A 27,298-nucleotide genomic window follows, 5' to 3' on the forward strand; every position below is an offset into this window, starting at 1 on the left:
AGGTTTGAATTCCTCCAAAGGAGCAGTGACTTGAAGTCAAATATCCCCCCCGTCTCCATCCCCCCCGCACACACACATACACGTGAATACTGTAACAACCAGACTATTAGCTATTCTGGGGTGGATTACTCTCAGTCTTTCCTGCTGAAGCTGTTCCATTTAGCATCAATAATTAAATATTCATTATGTCAAAGAGATAGCGAGTGAGGAGGACTCTAACCTAGTGATTAAGGCACTCACCTTGGGGGTAGGACATTAAATCTCTCTTCTGAATCAGACAGAGAGAAAATAACCACTGTGCCAAAGGACATGCACACACAGAAAGTTTGCTGAACCTGAAAAACTTTTGCCCAAGCGAAAATTATCCATTCAAATTCACAGATCGTTCCAGGTCAACCAAAACTGCATTTCTGGGCAAATAAACTATCACACAAAAGTGTTCACCCAACTCTAGTTCTAATATGTTATTGGACTGTGCTACCGCTTCAATGATTTTGGTTATTTTACATTTGTGCAAGTGAAAAAGACACTACAATGGATCCTTTCCTACCCCCAGTACAATTTCCATGGACTCTGTGAGAGCTGGATCAGACTCTCAGGGTATGTCTACACTGTCAGCTAATTCAGGCTTGGGACAAGGGGCTATTTAGTTGCAGTATAGACATTTGGACTCAGGCTGCAAGGAGGGAGGGTCCCGGAGCTCAGGCTGCAGCCCAAGCCCAAATGTCTACACCACAATGAAGTAGCCCCTTAACATGAGCCCAGTAAGCCCAAGTCAGCTGGAACAGGCCAGCCACAGATGTCTAATTGCAGTCTGGACCTAGCCTTACAGGCAGTTAGCTAAATGTTGCTGAACATGCAGAAGGATCTTCTGAGAAAAATTCACGTTAATTACTTGTCTTAAATATACTGAACATCTGAGTAATTTATTAGAGAACTAATAAAAGCTTTTCAAACTAAAAAACATCATGTAATTTGTATAAGTTATTGCAACAAGTAGACTGGAATCTAATACGTATACAAAAGGGACTGCCATATTCTTGTGTTAAGTAATCATAGAATATCAGGGTTGGAAGGGACCTCAGGAGGTCATCTAGTCCAACCCCCTGCTCAAAGGGGAACCAATCCCCAGACAATGTTTTACTCCACTTCCCTCAATGGCCCCCTCAATAATTGAGTTTATAACCCTGAGTTTAGCAGGCCAATGCTCAAACCACTGAGCTATTCCTCCCTTAATAAAGTAAAATAAAAAGAAAGAGTACCTGGCCATTTGCACATGGAGACTGGCCCAGAGTCCACTGTAATCAATGTCAGGATCAGGCCCATGGTGCTGGAGGCTTCTGCTGTATCTGCTATGGACCTGAATAAGCACCAAGAGAAATTTGTTAGACCAACTTTACTTGTTGCCAGAGATATAATGTTACATTGAACAGAGAACTGACACTCTCTGAAAAAGCATCGATCGATGGGCTTTGTGTGCAAGCACCTCTCAATAAAACAGTCAGAGATCCTAGGATATTCAATATGGAGTAGGACTTATCTGGACACTGGCTAGGACACAAACATAAATACCCTCAATGCCAATCCTAGTGCCAACTTGTTAAGCTACAGCAGTCCGAGATCTCTCAAGGGAGTGAGGCTACACAAAGGGTTTACAGAATGGCCCAGACCTGAATGGAGAGATGGTCTCATGGACCATTTCCCTGTGTGAATGACAATCACATAACATTTCTGTGGCCACTCTAGAAAATTCTTACACAGAAAAATTAATCTCTGATAGTCAATGCTTCTGCTGGTGGCTCCAGTCCCTGAGCGAGACTCCTTATTTCCTCCCCTCGTTCTCTTGTATAGTAGTGGCTACTAATGCAGGCAGCTAGAGTGAGTCCACCTACTTGTAACCTTCTGCTTTCAAAGGCATCCTGCACACATGAGGTTAATCTGGCTCAGTATCTTTAAGCTAACAAGATAGAATACTTAACAATGGACCAAACCCTACAATCCCTACTCAAGCAAAATTTCCTTTGGGATAAATGGAAGTTTTGACTGAGTGAAGACATCAGGATTTAGCCCCCAGTACACCACAAAACTCCCCCTCTGTTTGAATGGCTAGTAGAAGCAGCGATTAATATTATCTCCTTCCCCAGGCCCCAAATCTATCTCCAAACAAGCCGGTCACCAGCACTATCTCCAAGGGTTGTGAGAAGTGTTTTGCTAATTATTAAATCTTGCTACTTAGAAGTTTTATATAGCTGGTACAGTACAGTCTGCACATTACAGTAATACTGTAAATAATGTAGTTCTACAGCTACTCATTAAAAAATTTGCAAACCAAAATGATGTATGATTAATGTATTCTATATTGTAGGTGGTAAAAGCATGCTTCATTTAATAAAAATGAGATGCAAATTAATTATCCAAAACCAGTGACAAATAGAAACAGGCTGGCATTTCTATATTCAACTTAATTGGGGAAATATGTGAAATTCATAGAGAAGGAAAACAGGATTGCATTTAAAATACATCTTTCAAATATACTCAAGTTGCAGTAGTGGGGGAAGGTTTCATTTTGCTTGCAGTTTCCACTTCTCTAAACTGAAGATATCATCAAATCAGATATTATGGGAAGAGGGGATATATATAGTAATTGCTATAGTTAATACCAAGATTATCTACATAAGAGGGTTAGTCCACACTAACTTGAGTTAGTCTGGTATGAGGATGCCTGCATACACACTGTGCAATTCATTAGAGCACACTAACTCCACATTTATCATGAACTCTGGAGTACACGTTCAAAGCATTCTAAGTTTAATGTGAATTGAGTTAGTACAATCTATTCTTTGTGTGCAGCCAATACTGCTCTGAACTATTTGGCAGTCCTCCAATTGCTATCCCACACTGCTTTGTGGGTATCTGTGACACTACGCTCCATATTCTTCATAGAAATATTGTTATGATATGAATATGGCATAACTAAGATATGTTTTATGCAAGATGGGTCATGTGAGATATCAATGGAAAGGTTATGATTTGCTGAATGTGATTATCCAATGTGTATGCATGTATCATTTCTGTATCTGAAGTTAGGAATATTGACTATATAACAATTACAGCTGTGTGTGTACTTGGGGATCACCCACAAGACAGTATGCAATCAGCCTGTGTAGGGGAAAAACTACAAGTTTCATTTTGTTTAGGCACTTCGCCATTTTGTTTGTAAGGAGTTGTTGTTTGTCCACCATGTTGGTGACCTTCTTCTTGAGACAACTGGTGCCTTTTTCTCTCTAAGGCGGTAAAGAGCAAGGGTCACATGGCCTGTGTTCTGCCTAGTAACAGAGAGCATAAAAGACTGCTGCACCCGAGAGGAGAGGCTGTCCTTCCTGTAGCAGCGCAGTACATGTCCTAGCCAAGATTTCGAGGGATCTACAGAAGAAGATCCAAACTCCATAGGAATCAATCAGGAACTGAAAGCTGGAACTATCTTACCAGTATCCTGAACTCCTGTGTTCTCACCTTACTGTCCTGGTGTATTCTATCTGTGATGTCCTCTGTCGCGGGTACATTCCTCTGAACCTGGTGTACTATGCTGTGTACCTCTGTACCTTATCTGTAGTAAATTCCCCTTTGTCCTCAGGGGTTTGCGACCTTGACTTTATGTCAGTTTGTTGTGCCAACCTGTACCTATATGCCCTTGTGTATTGTTTTGCTGGGGGTCCTATAGGTTACTGTTTCCTGTGAGTCACTGTTTAATAAACCAGTTTGCTTTATAGTCTGTCTTTAGTTTTCTCTCCATTCAGGGGTGGCTCTAGGCATTTTGCCGCCCCAAGCACGGGAGGTTCGCTGAAGCTGCAGGACCAGTGGACCCTCTGCAGGCAAGCCGCCGAAGGCAGTCTGCCTGCCGCCCTCGCGGCGCTGGCAGAGCGCCCCCCGCAGCTTGCCGCCTCAAGCATGCGCTTGGCGTGCTGGAGCCTATAGCTACCCCTGTCTCCATTGATAGATGTAGTTTGGGGGAATGAGTCTGCTGGGTGGGGACTCTGAGGTGTGGAACCTACAGCACATCCAGTTAACCATAGGCAAGATCTGAGTTCCTGGTTAACACCTGGATGGGCCATTAGGAAGGACAATAGGTCTTTAAAGACACTAATCTCCCTTCTTCCTGAGAAGTTTCCCGGGATGCTGCTTTGACACTGAAGGATCAGGTGATCATGTCACTGGTACTAGACCCCTTCTTGGGCTTCTAGTGTTTTTCTATTAAAAAAGGAGGTGGGGGTCATACTAGGAAACAAAGCATTCCTGCCATATGCAAATCCTATTTAAGGCTAGGGATTGAATTAATCTAGGCTCTTCTCCACTGTCTCCCCACCCAAGAAGGAAGACTGCTGAAAACACCTGAAGAAACAAAGGAACTAAGCTGGGGGAGGTAGAGGCTGAGTCCAGGGAAGACAGATCAGCCTGTAGAAGGAATCCCTGGAGATTTAAGCTGCAAGCAGTGCAGTTTACCTTCAAGAAACTCTGCAAGATGCTTGAAACAACATTTAGGGTGAGAGATTATTATTTGTAGCCAGTATTCCTTAGTGCATTAAGCTTAGTTTGCATGTTTTGTTTTATTTGCTCAGTAATCTGCTTTGTTCTGTTTGCTATGCCTTGTAATCACTTAAAATTTACCTTTTGTAGTTAATAAACTTGTTTTTTTGTTTATTCCAAAACCCAGTTTGTGAAATTCATATCTGGGGTAGGGGGGAGCAAAAAGCTGTGCTTACCTTCCTCCACATTGAAGAAGGGAGTGAATTTCATGATCTTACATTGTATAAATCTCTATACAGCATAAGACAATATAATTTTGGGTTTACACTCCAGAGGGTGTGTGGACCACAGTGCTGGGCAATTTCCCGAGCTGAGTCTTCCCACACAGAGCTGATTGCAGACTGTGTGTGATTCCACAGCTGGGTGTGTCCCTACCTGTATGTGTGCTGGAAGGAGTCTTGAGGGCCTGTCACAGCAGCACAGAGTAAGGGGAACCCAGGCTGGTGGGACAGGTAGGCTCAGTGGAACCCTAGCACATCAGGCAATACGCCAGAAGGGGGGTCTAACCCATCACTGCATCCATGACCAATCTGTCTATTTACCTGCGTACCTTCTATTGCTCTGGGATCAAGTTGACCAGATGGTCCCTCCCACATTTAAAAGACAGGCACGGAGCCAGAATCAGCCCATTTGCTCCTGGATTCAAATATATCAGTGTTGTTGCAATATATTACATATTGCATGATCCCCCGCCTAAGGATAAGTTGCAAGAGTCTTTAGAGGAGGAATACAAGCAGAGCAATGAGGAGCTCTTCCGGGAAAGCCAGGATCTCTTCAGGACTCAGTACCCTGAAGGCATCCAGCATCCTGAAGCCAATTCCCAGCAAGAAACTCAGTCCAGGACTCAGGAGGCATGTCCTATCAAGGAAACGTTGGCACATAAGTATCTCTATAATTTATTTATACTTTATTGCTGTGCTAGCTTCTGTTCTGGATGTCCCACAGCTACAGCCATTTTTGGCAGATGTGAGCTAGGAGTGTTTCGGAGTCTCCAGCCCCCACCTCCATGGGCCCACACTATGTTTTTCATTCATTCAGCCCCTTTTCACACACACACACACACACACACCCCGAAATGGCAGCTGGACTGGCTGGACAATTGCTTTGTTTCATGCTAAAGTCCCTACCACTGACTGTTTACAAGCCCATACCACATGGGCATGTGCCCATCTACCTATTTTCCTTTTCTGCTCCCTGCATCAGTCCTGTCAAAGGAATGAGCTCGCTCCAGAAAAATATCTCCATGGCTGCTCAAAATGGTGGCCAGCAGCACTGGATAGCCACAACCTCTACCCCACATCCCCTTCCACAGAATATTTGAATACTGAAAACATTCAATTGTGTGTGCAATTCAACAGTTTGTTGAGACAGCGGTTACAGGAAAATAAGTTTAGTTAGTGTTCTCAGTTTACAGGGGGTAGACATGGGCACTGCATGTCCATAAAGGTAGTAAGACCACAGCTCCTTGCAGAGGTATCTATGTCCTGTTACACACATTTGTACAGGAAAATAAGCTTGCTTGAGGGATAGCATACCTATACAGCTCTTAATGGCTTTTCACAGGTTTATGTACAGAAAGACTGGGAGCAGTTAAGGCTTCAAACAATCTTTGCAGAACCCAAACTATTTCTCTCTGCACTCTCAGCAGTCTGCAGGGGAGATAAAGCAGAATCGAAGACTGAGAAATTGCTCAGTTGTATTCCGGAGGGATAGTTGCTGCAGTATAGCTTGCAACTCACTTCCTTTCCTGCAGCACTTTTCAGGGGACCATCTTGGTGAATAACTTCACAGTGTATCTCGCTGGTCTGCCCTGTGCCTTTTTGAATAAAGCCATTCTCTGACTCCTAGTCACCCACCTCTATGTCACATCATCAAGAGTCAGGGCAGCCTAAAGGGGACGCAGGGGGAATTACTATTCACCTCACCCCCAGATGACCTCCCCTAACTCCTCTTACCCTAGATAAGCACCTCCAAGGCACAGCTGAAACAGCAAAGCTAAACTGGGAACATAATTCCCAGGACTTCCCCCACTAGCCTCCAACGCACAACTGCAAACCCTAACAGCAAATCCTGCACACCCAAAAATCCCAAGCATACACCACTAGTCCCCATGCATACATCACTTACCATTTCTGAGATCTCCCCAAGACTGGGAACAATTTCAAGGAGAGGAAATCAGAAACATGTTAAAAATTCTATTATAGCCTCTTTGGAATATGAATAATAACCGCTTGGGTTTTTTTTTTCCATACTCTCTCAGCTATGGCACCTGCAGTGGCCAGCCCCTCAAGGACTAGGACCTTTACCAAAGACTGAGCAGCTGGCTCACCTGAGGGGGAAGAAACTGAGAACTTGGGATGAGATGTTTGAAGACCTCATTGTGGATTCCTTCCAAAAACAAAACCAAGAGAGAACTTGAGGTTGTTTTTTAGGTCAGACAGGGAAAAAGACAGGAAATTATCCCGAGAGAGCTCAGATAACCCAAACAGCCTCTGCATATTTGCGGATGCCATATAGCAGCGCAAAGCATTGCAGGGTCCACACTGTCTGATAGCAATTCAAAAATGGCACCAGCCCACCCAGAAAGAGAGGAACCATGTGATGGTGAGAGTAGAATCATGTGATTTTGATAGTTTGACCCCAGGTTCCAGAATTCATCTGGCTTCTGCCTGGTTTCTGCTATGCATCCCACAAGCCACAGCAAGAGAAATCCCAGAATGCACACAGATCAGCAGCAAAGCAAAGGACTGTAGAATACCCTCCCAGAATGCCATGCATTTAGTGTGCACCAAGCTCCTGCTGTGTGTACACAATGATGTGAATGGAAAGAGGCACAATTGTCCCATTTGCACACTATTAATGAGGTTTATGTTTTGTACACTAACTAGTGCATGTCAACTCACTGTGAATTAAACCACCAGGTAGCCAAGAGACTACTTGAAAGGGAAAGAGAAACATACATATTACACTGTTTTTAAAATAATTTTTCCTAGTATATCAGTAACTAATGAATAGGACGGAAGACTCTTTCTTATTCTTTTTTCCGCTAGCAGGTTACGCCAATTACATAAAGATTATATATTTTATCTTTCTGGCTACTAAGCAAAAGTGATAGTTTCTGGTTAACACCCCCATGATTTATGAAGAATAGTGCTTGTTCTGCACTCTCCATTGACACAAGCAGCAGAAAAAGACTGAAACTAGCAACAAAGAAGTTGAAAGAACTTTTGCAAATGGGAATTACACACACCTTCCCACTACCTCAGGAGAGAAAATATAACAGCTGTTCATCTGAACAATGCAATGTGAGGTTTCCAGGTGGATGAAAAAATCAATTAGATGCCTTTTTCATTCTGTAAATATAATGAACAAAAGGAACTCAGAGAATACAGTGTAGGACAAAAACAACCAACCTTCCAAAATAACTCTCAGAAAATGAGCTATTATGTAGGGTCACAGTCCTAATTTCTATGGTTTATTCAACTGTTATTGCTCAGAATTCTTGGTCTTTTGATTTAGCGAAGTACTGAATTCAGTTACTTCAGAACTAACTGTCAAGTAACAGAAAAATAGCTGTGCAAGTATCCAGAGTGAGAAAGTGTTTGATTTATTCAGCTGGATATTTTTGAACCCAAACCCATTCTTGCCTTATATCGAGAGAGCACACAATCTCTAAAGAGCCATTACTTTCTGGTTTCTATCCAACTTCACCTTTCATTTATAACTGCCTATGGCATTATGAAATATTTTTAAATCATTTATTTTGCCATGCAGCTCTTTTAGTTCTACCTTTTGCTACACTGAAAACTCTTTAAAAAAATGACTCATTAAATATCAATTTCTCAAAGCCACTGAAAATTCCTCTTTCATGTTAACTCAAACTTTGTTCCACAGTTTCATTTTACCCCAACTTGAGTATTAAATCAGTTCAGAATTATAAATAGTCTTTCTTCCTTCATTTATTTTGAAGGTTTCTTAAGAACATAAGAATAGCCATACTGGCTCAGACCAAAGGTCCATCTAGCCCAGTATCCTGTCTTCCGACAGTGACCAATGCCAGGTATCCCAGAGGGAATGAACAAAACAGTTAAGTACCAAGTGATCCATCCCCTGTTCCCCATTCCCAGATTCTGGCAAAGAGAGGCTAGGGACACCATCCCTGTCCATCCTGGCTAATAGCCATTGATGGACCTATCCACCATGAACTTATCTAGTTCTTTTTTGAACACCGTTATAGTCTTGGCCTCTCTAAAATGCAGAACATGAACTAACATTCCAAACTTTAAATTACATACTCCATTTACCAGAGACAGGAACTTACATCAGCACTGTCCTGCAACACTTATAAAAAGTATCAAGTTTGCATTTTAAGTCCCTATCTCCTAATGTTATTAGCTCCTGCATAGCCTGGCCAAATATTGGGGTTGGTACCACCAGCACACATAGTCTGTTTTATTGCTATTAGAAGACCACTTCTGTTTTAAAACAACCAACTTTGGTGGGGCCTTTCTGTGGTAACTTTACACTGCACTTTCATTCACTCCATGGCAAATATCAATAAAGTTAATCTGGGCCACAGTTTTAAGATACAGCATTATTTATTTATCATAAAATACCTGCTGTAATTGAGACATCTATTCAGTTCATTCATTTTCTGCAGGTGTTTTCCAGAAAGTATCCTTCATACTCATCTTTTCTATTCCCCATAGCACAGATTAGAGTCCTTGGATGGAGGTCATGTGCCTTTATTTAATCTTATAACACACACCTCTTCATTCCCATAAGGGGAACCCCATTGCAGGTCCAAGGAGTTCATTATATGATTCAAGGGAACAATGTAAATCTACATAATGAAATCCACTGTGTGCTGTGTTGTTTTTCAAGTTTACAAACAGAAAGCTAATTTTGTACCATGCCATAGTTCAGTTTATAGCCATGTGGCTATTGAGATGGTCTCTGTTCAATAGTCAAGAATCAATAAGAGTACTGGAGACCATGCTCAACTGAAAAATTTGGTTTATTGTCACATTTTGACTTTTCTCCCAGTGTTAAAGTTTCCCATATCCCTGGTTACAATGATTGTTAACATCTTTCAAAGACTGTGAGAGCAGGAGTGATTTAAAACTGGCAAATCTATCTGTTGGAACTCAAATAATTCACTAAAGTACTTGCTGCTTATGATTTAGAGACATTTTGATTTAGCCATTTTGCACAACATGTTTTTATGGTGTTAATATGGATACACTCATAATTCAGTAAAGTGATTTTCCTTTGCTGCTGGTTGAAATATTATGAGGCATACAATATACTGAAATTACCAACTGACATCAAGAGGAGCTCTATGTGCAGAAATATATCAGTGATGTCAATCATGAATAACTTTTTTAATCTCTGGCATTACATTAGTGCAAAATCAGGCTAAGTAAGAAGATAATCTTGTCCCTGAGACTGTTATAATGGTTGTGGAGTGGAAATCCTATTGAACACAAAAGCTGAGAGCTCCTATGTAGAAGAAATTTTGTTTTCATACGTATTTTCTGTCCCAGGGTATGTCTACACTGCAATCAGGGGTGGGATTACAGCACATGTACACATACCTGACCTAGCTTTGAACTAGCTATCTTCAATAACAATAGTAGTACAGCAGCACAGGCAGCATCAGAGGTTGTATAACTCCAATTTTGACCCTGGGCACATACTCAAGCAGCAAACCCATGCTGCCACCTGTGCTGGTTTTCTTGAGGTCCATCTTAAAGGTTACAAGCAAAACAAAAGCACCTGGGGTTAGCACAGAGGAGTCCACAAGCCATAAAGAAAAAAAAGAGATAAACCTAATCACATCTTCCTAGACATTCCCTGATCTATTTATATATCTGGGGTTTCAGAAGTATGATTTGATGATTTTTCATACCTGGTTTAAAGCTTCTTACAGCATTGCTGCTCTGTATCTCCTCTCTCTGGAAAACAACAGACAGACAAAGGCAAAGTTTTTTCCTAATTTTAAAAAGTTCTAGCCTTCCCATTGGCTCTTTTGGTCAGGTGCCCACTCCCTTCCTTTTACCTATGGGCTTTTTTAACTCTTTGCAGGTAAAGCAAGTTGAGAACAGCTACTAACAGGGATTTTGTAGCTAACTGGCTGGTTCCAGAAAAGGGAGCTACTTCCTCCCTCCCCCACCCCCCTTCATTTATCACATTTTCAGACAATTTTGGGGGGTGGATTTTTAGTTCTTAGTTCTTTTTGTTAGCAATAAGAAAAGCCCGAAAGTTTATTATGGACTAGGATAAAATATCTTCTTGGTCTTTTGAAAAATCATACTTCCCTTCATCAAGCTGATTTCTGTTATTAGTTCTGGTAGCTATACTGGTTATTTTCAGACAATAGAAAGAAGCTGCTCCCCTTTCTTAAGAGGATTGGTTTCCTGAAATGCTGAATACCTCCTTGAATGAGAAAATTGCTTTTAGTGTATCCCTTTGCTCAAATGTAGAACTATATAGAGTGTTTGACCATTCAATTTTAAACTATGCTTATTCCCATGTGGATTGTTGCCCCAGTGCTGTAGTGGTTTCATAAATGTGATATGTAGGGAAATGGCCTATAGAATTTAATAATAGAAAATAATAAGCTTTCCACAGGATGTTTAAACTAACCTAGACAAGCCTAATAGCAGAGATATAGACTAGGGTTTTCAAAGATGCTCAGCTCCCTTAGGTTTCCTTGAAAAGCCCAGAGATAACTCTCCAATCAATTCTTTGGGAAAGCTTATAGCCTAGGAGACAGATATCATTCTCCATTAAGTACAAGTTTGTAGAGTCTTCTTTATAGAACCCTCTTGGTTTCGTCCCTATTGCACTGTATTGGACTATTCCTACACGGTTAGTATTACCTTTCATATATTTTTTGATATTTTCAATACTTTTGGCAGTGTTTTTTGTTTTTATTTTGGGGGCATTTAAATTTTGCTCATATGTATTGATATTTTTTAACAAATGGGCCATTATAATAATTCTTAATTTGGAAATGTAAAAAATTCTCAAAAAAAACAAAAATAACCTCAAACCAAACAAAACCCTAAACACACACAAATCCGGTATCACTGTTCTGAATTGGTTTATAGAATGGAAGATGAAATAGAAAACACATACAACCTAAACCCCCTCCCTAGGAAATCTATTTGACTGAATAATTAAATATTTATTATAATTACTATACTATGTAATCCATTTTAATTAGATTATAATCTATAATATGATTTGCTGGCTAGTGGAAGATTTGGAATAACTGACCAATCTATTATATTGTGTAGATGTCTTAATACAATTCCTAAGTAAACCAGTTGCACCTCCTGCAGAGGAGGGATAGTGGGAGTATTAATTCTCTAAGGAATATTTTCATGCATCATTAAAAGTAAAGCTAAAAGTTCTCTGCCACAAGTAATGTTTATTACATGCATATGCCTTTTTTCAGACCTGGTGGTTTACCAATAATGTCTTTCTCTGCAATGTGAGTCAAAATGTCTCCTGGATCACTTGCTCCTCAACCCTCCAGGTGGCAAAGCATCACTCGGAAGGGTGCGCGGGCCTTACACTCAGTTCAGAGGACTGGAGGAGAATGCTCCAGACCTATATTATAGTAGCCTCTATTGCATAAATTGAATGCTGTGCTCTACATGAAAAAGCTGAAGAAAAATCTCTACTAATAAATAATGAATATTTGTAGAAGGAGGTTAAAGAAACTTCCTAAATCAGTTTGAGAGAGTTTTTTCTGGTGTTTCTGAGGGGGAAAGTAAAGGGCTGGTATATGTTTGAGGGAAAGCAGGTGTGTGAGGAAGAACAGGTGTGTAAATCAAAAGCTGAGGAGGCAGGTGTGTGTTTGAGAAGGGCATGTCTAGGGAATGGATCTCAGAGTGGGAAGGATTTGCATGTCTGAGGGTGAGGAGGCTACACAGACATTTCTACAAAGGCAAAAATAGTTTAATCATCTAACACAGGCAACTAGAGAAGCACCTTAAACAGCTTGTCTAGACAGTCTCAACTAGTTAAATAGTACCAAAAATTATCATTAGAGCATGCTGCAAATAATTGTATATTTATTGTACATATTATTCCTCTCTCCGTTGGGTATATAATCAGGAATCATTTTAAAATAATAATTTAACTTACTGTTCATCAGGATTGTATAAAACCATTTAGAATTTAAAACTTTGTAGTCTGATGGGGGATGTACTCTAACTTTTAAAAGGAAATTTATTATGTTCATTCTTGCTTGAAGGGCTGGGTTGGGGAGAAAAAAAAATCAGTGATAGCTACCATTTTGGTGAGATACACATATAGTGTGGGAGCTCCCCCTACCGGTCTGCACCAAGCCAGCACTTGACTGTCAAATTGTATTTCTCAAAATGTTCCATCCATTGAAACGCTAATTAACAGACAAAGGGAAACTAAAGGCAATGAAACAAAGAAAGGGGGGGGCTGGAAATTAAGGATTTATTTGAAAAGAGGAGGCTAACATCATACAGGGTATTCTGATGTTGGTAGGTTGGATGCCAGCTCTTTCCATGGCTGCAGGCATTAGCTAAGAACTGACAACCTCATAGCTGGAGATTAGACCAGGTCACCTGTATGTTAGTTTTGCTCAACATAGGAATCAGTCTTACAAGAATGTATTTAGTGTTTAGACTATGAAATCTTGCAAATTGCTGCATGCATTAATCTCACCTATAATATCTGTATTCCAGGCTATATGAAAATATGTATGTTTTGCATTATAAATTTGAAAATGTTTGCTCTAAACTTGTGAATTCAGGCACAGGAATCATCCCACCCACAAGGACTATCAAAATCAGATGGAGCATCATGGATCATAACAATAAAAAGGACTGGCACTGCCAGACGTGAGAAATGCTACAACAAGGAAATGCATCCTGTGGCTTGAAAGTTGAATGAAGGAAATAAAACAAAGCCACAGGAAATTTTTCTGTCATTTTGGCTGTTTGAACTCTAAAGGGCCAGAGACTCTAAACTGAAGCCAGATATCCCCAAGGGCTGCCTCCTGGGACCGCTCTGAAAGACACTTTGAACTGACAGATCACTACAACCCTGTCACTCTTAGGATTTAGATGGTAACTCATTTGTGTGTATATTTTGCTTGCTTTTTCCTAGTTAATAAACTTTTCGATAGTTTATTACAGGATTGGCTACAGGCATTATCTTTCGTATAGGTTCTAGTTTACCAGCTGATCTGGGGTAAGTGACTGGTCTTTTGGGACTAGAAGAAACCTGAATGTGGTGTGATTTTTGGTGTAAGTGACCATTTATCACCAAGTCCAGTTTGTGTGGGTGGCAAAATAGACTAGAGAGTCTAAGGGGACCGTCTATAACTTCATGATGAGACTGTTATAATGATCGAGGAGTTCACATTTGTTACTGGCTTAGTGAAATCTAATTATAGAACAAACACCAGTTTGGGGTGTCTGCCCCTGTTTTTGACAGCCTGCTCTGGGATAGGCACTCACCGTCGTGAGCCACTCCAGACAATATGACAGGTGTGAAAAAGTAGTCGACATTATCCCTTTAAATATATTCAACCGGGTTAAATTTGTTTTGGTTGATCAAATGTTCTTCATTTATTTTACATTGCCTGGTAATGTTACTGAACAACATATGCATTATGAAAATACACAGCATTATTAAAATTAAACTCCTAAGAATGTGCTATGTATGTGTATGAGACTCAGTTACAAACAATTTATTACAGCCTTGTCAAGCAGGGTGCAATTTTATGCTGTACATATGACAGAGCTTGTACTGTCTTGAATTTATAATTGCAGCTCAGCTTCTCTCAGTAAACTGTCTAAGCTAAAGGGAACTCACCACTGCCCCAGGCTCACTGAACCAGTGGGGAAAACCTGCCAAGCCTGCTGCACTTGCAAAGCTTGAATGATGTGGGGGTAGTCAGAAGATCAGCTGAGAAAGCATTTTTTTAATAGGATGATATTGCCTATTGCTTTATGACTTACTTTTTTAAAAAAAAAGATAAGCAGCCTACTAAGTCAACCCCAGTGCAGGCAAGAGAGAATTCAGCAATATATTAAAAGAATAACTTCCCAGATTTTCTTAACTCATTGATATTTGAGACTATTTTCTCCTTCTATTGATGACTGGGAGTTATTTCCCTGCCCTTTTATTTTGTCTCCTCAGAACCCATCTCATTCCAGATACTATCAGATCTGCTTAATTTTAGACCGTTGACTTTTGAGTGGTCGTTTCAGTCCCATTTTCTGCCGTAAACGTTCTAGCTATATAGTGTGCATTTCTCCATGCAGCACTACGCCATTTAGTACCTTATTAATACATGAAAATACTGAGCAGTGCTCTGTTTAATGCAGCTCTTTCGCTGATCAAAATAGCATTGAATCAATGAGAGAGGAAAATATCATCCCTAAAGACTGAAAAGACCATGGAGATCTAGAATATCCCAATCGTACACATTTAGGACCTTGCTTTAATACTTTGATCTCATATATATTATAATGGGTAACACTCATTACTGATATGCCACTTTTCCATTTTAACACACTTTTCAACATAATTATTTCTTAACATGTCTGCAAAGTGGGTGAATTATCCCTATTTCACAGATTGCAAACTGACACACAGAGGTTAACGTAAGTGAAATGCCCAAGGTTACACAGCATGTCAGTTTCAGAGCTGGGTTCGACAGTCCTAGTTTCCATATCATGCTCATTCCCCTTAAACCAAACTGCATCATCCTTATATGAACCTGCTATAGAGATCAAGTTTGCATACTTCTAGGCAACCTCTTTCTCAGATGACCTGAGTCAAATGAAGCTGGAGGGAAAGTGGCTAGAACACAAAAGCTGGAAGCCTTGGGCTGAATCTGTTTGTATTTGACTTGCACAAGATGCAATTTCCTCAAAAGGTTGTTATGGCACCCAGGGATTAGCTAAGGCCTGGTCTACACTGGGCGGATGGGGGGCGGAGATCAATCTAAGTTGAATAACACAGCTGAAGTCGACGTATTTAGATCCACTGCACCTCTTGCGGCGGTCGAGTACAGGAGTCGATGGGAGAGCGCTCGGGGATCGATTTATCACATCTAGACTAGATGCGATAAATCGACCCCCACTGGATCGATCACTGCCCGCCGATCTGGCGGGTAGTGTAGACATATCCTGAGAGTAAGAGAGCCCTAGCTACTGCCCTTTTCTCCAGGCCTGCCCTCTGCATCAGCTGTGTGGCATAGGAACAATGTGTGTCACATGTGTGTGGCATAGGAACAATTAAGAAATTTTATGTCATCCAAAGATTCCCAGTAAGGAAACTCTCTCAGGATTGGCTAGGCTGAATTTAGGGACATGTTGCATTTCTTGAGAAGTGCAAAGTAGCTCAAACGCAAGAGAGAAAGTGGCCCTATATCTTTATTTCATCTGACACTGCTAGTGTTGTACAATGCCTTTCCCACTCTTTGGTAAAGATTGAGCCATTTATGAGACTCAGTGTGGTTAATAAGATAAAAGTAATAGTAGTAGGATGGGGACGTGACCAGAAGTCACGGAGAGCAATACATCTGTCACTTTAATTAAGGGTGGATGTGCACTATTTGTAACTTGAGTTTGCAATCTGGGGTTACTGTTGAATTCCCAGCTTCTGTTAGATGATCATAGCAGCGGCTAGGATGGATTTTTTTCCAATTTGTTCTTGGTTAGGAGGTTGCCACAATTTATTTTAGATGTGAACCTTGCTACTGGGCTTCATACATTTGTCACATCAAGATTAGACTATCGCAGTGCACTCTGAAATGGGCTACACTAACTCATCTTGAAAACTGTACTGGGTGCAATATTTAATATTTTTATCAGTGAACTGGAAGAAAATAGTAAAAGTTTGCAGATGACACAAATATTGGAGGAGTGGTAAATAATGAAGAGGAGAGGTCACTGGTATAGAGTGATCCAGGTCACTTGCAGGCTGGACTCAATACAGCCAAATTTAAGGTCATAGGAACAGCTAACACAGGTCATACTTAAAGGATGGGGGACATTATCCTGGGAAGTAGTAACTCTGAAAAGGGATATGGGGTCCTGGTGGATAATGAGGTGAATCTGAACTCCCACTGTGACACTGTAGCCAAAAGAGCTAATGCAATCCTTGAATGTATAAACAGGAAAACTTCAAAAAGGAGCAGAGAGGTTATAGTCTCTGTATTTGGCTCTTGGATAGCCATTATTGCAGTACTGTGTCCAGTTCTGGTGTTCACAATTCACAAAGGATGTTGAAAAACTGGTGAGCATTCAGAGAAGAGCCACAGGAATGATTAAAATATTGGAAAATACACCTTATAGTGAGACTCAAGGAGCTCAATCTAGTTAGCTTCTCAAAGAGATTAGGTGGTGATTTGCTCAGTCTGTTTACACCTACATGGGGAATGGAAATTTGGTAATAGAGGATCTTCAATTTACCAGACAAACGTATAACACGATCCAATGTTTGGAAGTTGACATTTGACAAATTTAAACTGGAAAAAAAATAGACGGGGTAATTAACCATTGAAAAAATCTGACAAGGATTGTGGTGGATTGTCTCTCACTGGAAATTTTTAAATCAAGATTGGATTTTTTTTTCTTTAGCGATATGCTCTGGTGCAACCACAGCTATTGAACTTGAAGCAGGAATTAATTCAGGAAAATCCTTCATCCTGTGTTATGCAGAAGGTCACAATAGATTATCACAATGATCCCTTCTGGCCTTAGAATCTATTAGTCTCTTTTCTTAGGCTTTGGGGAAGCAAGGGATGAGCTGCATGCTGGGATTTCTGCACTGGAGTCATTTCCTCCCTTCCTAGTTTTAAGGAGGCTGCTGCATTTATTTCTCCTTCTATCAGTATGACTGCGTTTTTGATATATGGCAGAAGATACCTAGAGCCCTGGAGAGGAGCTTTTTATGTTTTGTATAAAATCTAAATAAATATATAACCAACTAATAAATACTCTGGTAGGCATGCAGCTCTTCCATTATGCAAGTTGCACAGAAAGGTTTATGCTGTGTGCATGTACATTGCATTATTCCTATCAAACAATATGGCTATAAGACGACACACCACCTAGTACTGGGTAGTTTAAATGCTTAAAGTTGCATAATTGTGGTACAGGTAATTCTGCATCCTAGAAGGCCAGAAAGGCAGCCTTAATACATGTTCTGCAGGGCACTGAAACCGCAATGCTATGTTAATTTAGAGCACATGCAGCTTTCAATCTAGGTACTTATCCTGCCCTCATTATCATAATATTTTCCCTGGCAGATGGAGTTACTTTAAGAACCTTCACGGAATAATCTAATGTTTCTGATTTCAAGGATAAATGCAGTTTAATTGTTATATTGTTCATTATTTCCATCACAGTTGAGAATAATTTGGTACTATTCAAACATATGTTTGATTTTTAACTTCCACAAATTTGCTTTACATGTCAATTCTCCTTGAGCCAATTTCATACCATTAACTGGAGGACTTATATGCCTGATGAGTTTGTCCATAAGATGTGTAGAATCAGGCAAAGGACTCATCATCATATTTTTGTTTAAGTTTTAGCAATGTTTTATCCAGAAAGACATTGAAACAATGAACTGAAACAAACAGAATTGTTTGGTGTAAGCTTCAGCTGGATTATTTCAACATGAAGTGCTAGGCAGGAATTTAAGGACAATTAATTCCTAAGGACAGCCCAGTTAACTTTCTACATTTTAGCAACTACCTACTTTGGGAGAGGGAAGGGAATAGCTACTGCAGAAATGATTCATCAGAATTAGTAGCACCTAATACCCCGTTAGTTGGATAAATACTTGTTTGCCTAAAAGCCAAATTCAGCAGGATGCAATTCCAAAGGATCAAGGGTAATATTTTGAAAATCACCTAATAGATTTAGGAGCTTAAATTCAATTTTCAAGAGACACTAAGAACCCTAAATTCCATGCCACGTAAGTCTTCAAAGTGGCACAGTCTCTCTTGAAAAATGGAACTTTGGCTCCTAAGTCACTTAGGCACTTTTGAAAATGTTACCCCAAAATATTCTTTTTCTGTAAACCACATGATGTACCTAGCCATGAAAGTCACCTCAGTTTTTAAAAGGCAAAAACCTAGATAATTAATTTACATATGAGTTTAGATCTGTTTTCTCTTAAGCCCCACTCAGCAAGATACTTAAGTACATAGTTATCCTAATGAACAAGTAGTCCCAGTGATTTCGCATAAGCAGACCCATTAAAATCAATGGGACTGCTCATCATGCATTTAAAATTAAGCACACGTTTAGATACTTTACTGAATTTGGACATAATGGGTGTCATCAGCCCACTTGATCAGGTTCAAGGAGAGGTGGCCCAGGAAAAGGAATGACTGTGGGTAAATGTTGACTTTTTCATGATAACCACTGTAAAGTGGAGAATTTAAATGTGTTCTGGAGAGATTTAATAGATTAACATGACTCAGCAGCTTGGAGGAAGAGCCAGAATGTTCCTAATAAATAGGGCAGTACAAGTGTGAGACAATATTCTCACTCTGCAGCTATGATTTTTAAGTTTATATTTTATAATATCAATATCTATATCTTTACCCTGGTGACTTCTAATAATTAAATATAGTATGACACAAACAGAAACCTGGTATTAAGAGCCTGATCCAAAGCCTACTGACCTCAATGAAAGACTCACATTGATTTCAATGGGCATTGGCTCAGACACTAATTGCATATCCCTAAGTGAGACTGTACTTAAATGCTTCCTCAAAACTTACAGGCAAGCAAGTGGAAGAACACAGAAGATCACAGAAAAATTTGGTTTGATCTTGTTAAACTGATATTGGAATTGTCATATGTAGGATGAAGCTGTAGTATGTTGTGCTATGCTGAAATTACCCTGTCCTACTCACAGCTGTTAGTTGCTTTGACTGAATGGTGGAAGTATTCACAGACCTTAAGCTACCTGGGATGAATGTGGGAATTTGTGAGATATTTTTATGATCCATGCATTTGCCTCAGTTTACCTGTGCACTGCTATACTTTGAGTGTAGAACAGAATAAGGGCTGGCAGAATGTCACATAGCTTGCCTCAGTTGGTATGAATGTGCCATCAAGGACAGAAGAGAACCAACACATTAATGGAGAATCAGGAAAACACAATGGGCGCCCCGCTGACCAAATATTATTGTGAAAGACTGGGAAGCCAAGGCAGGCTGAACATGAGAAGACTGGATGGTTGAAGTGAGGAACAAAGAGAGAGGGGTGTCTGGAAAGAGACACAGAGGACCATCAGGGAATCATAATAAAGTGAACCCATTGCTTCTATCAATATGAACTCTGATTTAAGCCCGGCTTTCCCATAACTTTCTCGTGCTTTATTCCAGATGACTAATAAATGCTACCTTGCTTCAAAAATGCTGCCCTGTTACACTGCAAATATCCTGCTAGTTGCATGGCTCCTTCAGAAGGTAAAGTCTCTCTCAGTAATCTGATCTCAGTTGGACTTGCTGTTGAGATCCATGATGAGAAACAGCAGGTGCTAGAGCCCAAAGGTTCCATCTTGGAGTCAGGGAAGCCACATGGCCTGCCTTTGTGGCCTGGTACACTAAAGAAGTTACCCCTCCCAGGAACCTTTTTAAAGGCCGGGGCATAGCAAAGACCCTGTAAATCCCTGATATTACCCATCTTCTAGTCTTGTGCCCAGCATATCATCCAGATTGTTCAATATGTTTAAGGATAAATGGCCTGTTGAAGAGTCATATTAAGAAGGGCTGACGCACAGAACTAGCTGGAGAGCTAGCAAAGCTGCAGAAAGAGATTGATGTGGCAATAAGTGAGCTGGTAATAACAGTGCCAGAAGAGCAAAAACAGATCTCCAGCATACTCTCAAGGACAGATAGGCATGTATGTGCTGGTCTAGATAGCATCCAGAGTCATTGACATTTGGAAACTTTTTTTCAGCTGTGATGATAAGTACCTGGCAGCATTGTTCCAGAAAAAGTGAGCATCAATGGAATGTCATATCCTGAATGCAAAAACCCATCAGATACAGACAGCCAGTGTTGCCCTGTATTGAAAAAAGCTGCAGATCTATTGCTATCATCTCCCTGGTTAGCTGGAGGAGCCAACACTTATGAACAATGTTCTCTCTCCAGCCCAGTCCCCAAGCAATCATAGCAATGTTGCATTTGGTTCTACATATTGAACCTTGAGATACTATAACCATTAGAAATTTAGGTCTCTCAGAACCATTGAAAACTGACCATTAAGCAAATAAGAATAAATAGGGATCCATTTTGCTATTTTTGATTTTCCCCCAGAAAACTAGAATCAATATTTTAAGTGTTCTGTCACTAGTTATTCACTGATTATTAACTAGTGCATTTCAAATCTAACAATTTGACTCAATAGGAAGGAAATACAGTTGCAATTGTCCTTATGTCATTAGTCAGTATGAAGAAATCACTTAAGGTTTTTGCAATTTTAATAAATGGTTTGGTGGGGATTAAGATATTATTCCTAGCATTGACACCATCTTTTGAACCTGAGTTGCTGAAGCATGAAAAAAGTGGAGTGACTATGTTTAGGGCTCATTTATTCCCAATTCCCTGGCTCAAAATCACTGTGTAATCAATCAAACCACAGAGTTAGATTCCATTAGGTTTATAATCAATGGCTATATGTTGTCTTCAAATAAAGGCTTAGTCTGAAAGTTTACTTCATCTTGAGCAAATATTTTCCTTCTGAATCAGTGTCATCAGTACATTGAGTGCATCTGATCCATCAGAAAGAGTTTCAAACCCCAAATTTGGCATATTACAGTATGGTTTCCATGTAAAAGGTGATGCAGGTTTACAGTGAATTTAGTCCTGGCAGAGGAACCAAAATGCAAAAGTCTGTGCTTTTTAACTACTGCATTGCCTTTTCCTATCCAGGAAATAACAGAGGTCACAAGAACCTGTTAGAACAGTTACAGTATTTTGCTTACCTAACCCCAGAGGTTGCAAGTCTAATTGTTACAGTGAGCAACAGAGGACCTGCAGATCAGAGTTGTATTCTTATCTCTACCACTGATTAGCTGTGGAGCCTTTGGAAATTCACAACCCCTGCATGCCTCAGTATAACCTCTGTAAAATGGGCATATAGTAATTATTACCTACCTCAATGAGTTTGTAGAAATTGTGAAGAACTTGCATCTACTCAGGTGAAATGCAAAGAATATACATTGTAAGAAAATATTAATATAATAATTATATATTTATAATTCTAGAATTCTCTTTCATTACAAATTTGTCAAGATAAAATAATACTCAGCATATTCTGGTAAGCCATCTTAAAGCTATGGCTATTTTATAAACAAGCCCCAGTTAGCATGTAGATAATATCTAATATTGTGGGAGGAAAGCCCGGAGTGACTAAATACCATTTTTAAATGTACACATCACACCTCTTTACCCAGGGTAAAGTTCCAGACAGAATCTGTATTCAGTATGTAGATACTTACAATTATATCTCCATCAGGTTAAAGTTAATTCCTTATTAACTCTCCAGGCAAGCAGTAATCAAACTTTTTTGTAAGCAAACAAAACTCCATACTCTTCCTCAAAACTAAGTTTAATTCCTAAGACTCTAATTCAGCAAAGCACTTAGGCATGTGTTTAATTGTGTCTTCAATGGGATTTAAATGCTTTATGCCTGAATATCTTAAGAAATCTTATGCTTGCCTTAGCAATATAAAACAAAGAACAAAGTTATGTTCAAAAATATACCAAGTCTATGCTAAAGCTGTTTAGTGTCTTTATACTCAAGGTTTAACAATTTAATGAAGTTATGTTCTCCCTCTGGTGGTCTGTTACAATATGACATTATAATATGCTTCATTTATGATTAAATTATAGCATATTCTGTATGTACTACACACACACACACACACACACACACACACACTTACTTCATTAAAGTTACTTTAGTTTAACTATTGTAAACAAGATTATAAATTGGTCTACAAAGTATGTTTGTGATAAGGAACATTTGCAATTGCCAGATTACTCACTGGCTTGCTTTGAGATCTATGGATAAAAATGACCATGAGAGAGCAAGGTATTGATATTTTTTTTAATGTAATTTTCTGCGGTGCTCAAATACCAATTATATGCAAGGCAACAAACATATGTTGTAGTAAGATATTAATATTAGTATCTTATTAATATTGTTTATATACATATATAGAAAAATAATAGATTAAAATAATTAAAGAGGGTGGGTTGGGTCTTTTTTTGTTTTTTTTCAGCCTTTCATGAAATTAATAAGAACTTCACAGCTGAGATGAATTATTCCAAATTTGATTTAGTCAATTCCTGTAAGCAAAGAGTGTAGTGAAATGGAATGCCCCTAGAAGTGTTTCTTTGGATGGCTCAGGCTAGTTGAACAAAGTCTTTGTTGCTACTAACAATACCTGGCAGAAGATCATGAGATGTGGCAACACTACAGTGTCCGCACAGGGTATGAAGTGACACTAGCATCTTTGGGAGGGGCCAGACGTTTCTCAGAATTTTGCAATATTATACCTATGGACATTACTCTTGGCACCTGCTTATTCTCTCTAATATGTGCACTCACGGTCAGATGGTTCAGCATCTGCTCCACACCTATGATCTGTAGGCAAACACATGCAGAAAAATATGCTCAGTATATTTTACTCCAATAACATCAGTCATATTCTTGATTATTCTGCTGCTCCAATCTCACAAGATTATATCACATATAGTGTATGCCTGAATGCATTTATGTGCCTGAGTCATCCAAAGATGCAAGTACGTTCATCTTCCAGGCAAAAAGAACTGATATAAATCAACGATTTCCACTAACTTTACTTTATTCTTTGGTGAACAGTAGCATACAACCCTCAAACTGCAAATAAAAACAAAGTATACTGTAAAGCTCATTGAATTTGATTTACGTAGTTCAATACTAAAATATTCATAGCAATCTTACATGATATTTCTAATCACATCAGTTAAACTCCCTCTTTTCACTGAAGAAAGATGATACTAAACAGGGAATTGTTATACAGATGACCTAGATTCAACAATCATTTTTATATGTGGGCTATTGAGATTTTCTATAAGTGGCATGGTAGCAGTAGGCCTTTAAGAGGGACTTAAAATGAAGACATTTTAAAAATCTCACTTCTGTTAGTAAAAAAAAAAAAGGGATGTGAGTGGAAAGATTGGGGAAAGGATGGAGGAAGCTGAGGAAAAGCACAGTATCATCACTTTGATCATAGTTCACCTCATGTAACCACAGCAAATTCATCTGCTATGCAGCAAAAATCCCCAATTTGAACATTGCTTTTGCCTCCATTTATTTATCATGCTTACTCATTTTTTTCTTTACAAGATGTCATCTGGAGAAAAGTTCTGGTGAGGAAGTAAAACAAGGAAGTTATTTGATGACAATGTATGTGACTGTGTTGTCTGCAAACTGTAATCCATTGAGCCATTACGCATGTTTTCATTTCATTCTACACGGTTTTTGCTAAAAATGAGAAAGCTAGTACTCTCCACCACATAGCGTGAGAAGTTCTACAAACTTTTAGCTGCAAGTCTTCAAACTGGGCTAGAGAGATAAGTGACATTAATTGGGGTATCTCAAAGAGTAACGAGGTAACAACATAACATTCTATAGAACCACCACACCCCCTTCTGTGCAGAGCTAGTCAGTCAATGTGAGGTAACAAATGTCATGCCCTTAAATAACATTAACCTAATTCCAGCCACCACAGTAGATTGAAAACGCCACAGTATTAGGATGGTAATTCAATTATTTTTAAATGACAATAAAAACTCTGCAATCAATAGACTATGGCTGACTCCATTTCATCCTGCTTACATAAGCAAGTCAGGGTTGGCACATGCTCCAGCGGCCTTTGCTTTTCATGTGTGCTGGGGTTATAAACTGTATGGAATTTATAAAGTAAAGTACTGGGGTTATAAACTGGTCAAATGGTAAGCCAGTATCCAGATCTGGAACACAATTTACAAAAAAGTGAGGGCTGGTAGAGATTAAATAGGTGCTTTAGTCTACTGATCCTGGAGCGATGTGTGTCTGCAGAGAGTGAATAGCAGATGATGCGCAAAATGTTGAATCAGAATGCATGTGTGTGTCATGGGGTGCTATATAAATTGCACAGATCACATAGGCCTAAAGTCACCACTGCTTCATATGATTGCTGAGGTGAAAAGTTGTTAGATAGCCATCTGAGCCAAATCTCACAATTAGTTCTTAAGGTCAATGGGAGGTCTTGATCAGCTTGACATTTATTGTGAAAAAGGAATTTTTATTTTTTAAGATGTCTTTTTTCCCCCCAATAACAAAGGGCTGCATACACAATTTCCAATGACTTTTCAAAACATACTTGGATCAAAAGAGAGTCATACACAGATATACTTTGATTTATCAATAATGTAAATGACATTACCAAAGTCTCATTCACACCATACATCCATTCAGCTTTTAAAGACAAGCACAGTCTTATAATTATCTGGAGCTGCTTTTAAGAAGTTTTTGAAAATGTGGAACTATTTGAAAAAAATACTACCAGAGTATAAAATGTTCACATAATATATTTCCTTTCTTTGTGACACTATATGCTCCAAACTTACCTAGAACTTATGTACCAGTGATAGAGAACTGAAACATCTGCTTCTGAACCAAATCAAGAAGCTACTCTGTTTTCATTGCTACTTAGTTTAATGTTTTGCAAAGTCCAGTTATGTAGTGTTGTGCACAACAATTGAGATCATCAATGGAGGAAAAATTGGGCTAGAATTCCACTTGAGATACTCATGAAAACACAGTTCTACCAGTACTCACCTTTATCAGCTCACCTTTCTATATAGTGTCTGGTAAACAACAATATAAGATACACTGGGATTTCTTAAATTGATTGTCAAGTATCAGAGGGGTAGCCGTATTAGTCTGGATCTGTAAAAGCAGCAAAGAATCCTGTGGCACCTTATAAACTAACAGACGTATTGGAGCATGAGCTTTTGTGGATGAATACCCACTTCGTTGGATGCATGTCATCCGACGAAGTGGGTATTCACCCACGAAAGCTCATGCTCTAATACATCTGTTAGTCTATAAGGTGCCACAGGACTCTTTGCTGCTTAAATTGATTGTGCATTTTGCAATAAAAAGTTTTGTTGTAGATGAAAATTTTAGTTTAGTTCCCATGTTACTACTCCAGCCAAAATTTCATTACCATTCTGTACTGCTTTGTATGATGGACCAAGGGAACACAAAACATCACAGTACAACAGACTGGCAAAAGAATAATTTAACCACAGTCCAAGTGAGAAAATGTTAGTCAGTTATTAATATTATAATAGCATGTGTATGCATGCATATTGACCAATATACATACATACACACAAAAACACACATCATTAAAAAAGTTTACTGGATTAATTTAATGTATGTAAAAGTCAAACCACAGATTCTTAAGTGGTCGCATATTTCCAACAAAGAGTACAAGCTGCTACTGTAGTTTTCTGGTTTAGGTTGGGAGATAGTATCTACCACATGTAGCAAATAGATTAAGAGATTCAAGACCTGAAGGGATCACTGTGATCATCTAGTCTGACCTCCTGTGTAACACATACCATAAAACTTCCCCCAAATAATTCCCAGGGCAGATCTTTTAGGGAAAAAATAATTTAAAAATTATCAGAGATGGAGAATCCACGACAATGCTTGGTAAATTGTTCCAATGGTTAATTACCCTGCCTTATTTCTAGTCTGAATTTGTCTGCCTTCAATTTCCAGACATTGGGTCACATTTCTCTACTAGACTGAAGAGCTCCATCAAATATTTGTTCTCCAGGCGATTACAGACTGTAATAAAGTCACCTCTTAACCTTTTTTTTATTAAGCTAAATAGATTGAGCTCCTTGAGTCTCTCCCTACAAGGCATAAGAATATACAAATGACCATACTGGGTCAGCCCAAAGGTCCATCTAGCCCAAGGATTGCATTAGCCCTTTTGGCCACAGTGTCACACTGGGAGCTCGTGTTCAGCTCATTATCTGTCATGACCACTAAGTCTTTTTCAGAATCAGTGCTTCCCAGGATAGAGTCCCCATCCTTTAAGTAGGGCCTTCATTCTTTGTTCCCAGAGGTATACAGTTACATTTAGCTTCATTTATCATTCAGATTGTTTGCTTGCCCCCATTTTACCAAGCAATCCAGATTGCTCTGTATCAGTGACCTGTCCTCTTCATTACTTATCACTCCCCCAACTTTAGTGCCATTGGCAAACTTCATCAGTGATGATTTTATGTTTTCTTCCAAAGCATTGAAAAGAAATGTTGGCTTAGGGCCAAGAATCAATCACTTCAGGACTCCACTAGAAACATCCCCACTTGGTGATTCCTCATTTACAATTACATTTTGAGACCTATCAATTAGGCATTTTTAATCCATTTAATGGGTGCTGTGTTAATTTTATACCATTCTAGTTTTATAATTGAAATGTCATGTGGTACCAAGTCATACACCTTACAGAAATCCTAGCATATTACACCAACACTATTATCTTTACCAACCAAACTTATAATCTCATTAAAAAAAAGATAGTCTGATATGATCTGTTTTCCATAAACCTGCGTTAATTGGAATTA

General features: G+C 39.2%; 1 protein-coding gene across 4 annotated transcripts in view; it reads right to left on the reverse strand.

Annotated features, from left to right (window-relative positions):
* Positions 1-27,298, reverse strand: part of DNTT (DNA nucleotidylexotransferase) — a 212,132-nt gene that overhangs the window by 141,539 nt on the left and 43,295 nt on the right. Inside the window, exons 1-3 of one of the 4 annotated variants that reach the window (XM_039482982.1) lie at positions 10,496-10,514; positions 7,835-7,937; positions 1,263-1,360 (exon numbers count right to left, since the gene is read on the reverse strand). In XM_039482982.1, coding sequence (XP_039338916.1) covers positions 1,263-1,270 — 8 coding nt within the window. In that variant the 5' untranslated portion in view covers positions 1,271-1,360; positions 7,835-7,937; positions 10,496-10,514. Of the gene's footprint in view, positions 1-1,262; positions 1,361-5,126; positions 5,335-7,834; positions 7,938-10,495; positions 10,542-27,298 lie in introns of those variants that run through there. The other 3 variants (XM_039482981.1, XM_039482980.1, XM_039482983.1) reach the window with 3 other exon arrangements.

The sequence above is a fragment of the Mauremys reevesii genome, linkage group 7 (assembly GCF_016161935.1).
Source record: "Mauremys reevesii isolate NIE-2019 linkage group 7, ASM1616193v1, whole genome shotgun sequence".
In the NCBI taxonomy this organism is placed as follows: Eukaryota; Metazoa; Chordata; order Testudines; family Geoemydidae; genus Mauremys; species Mauremys reevesii.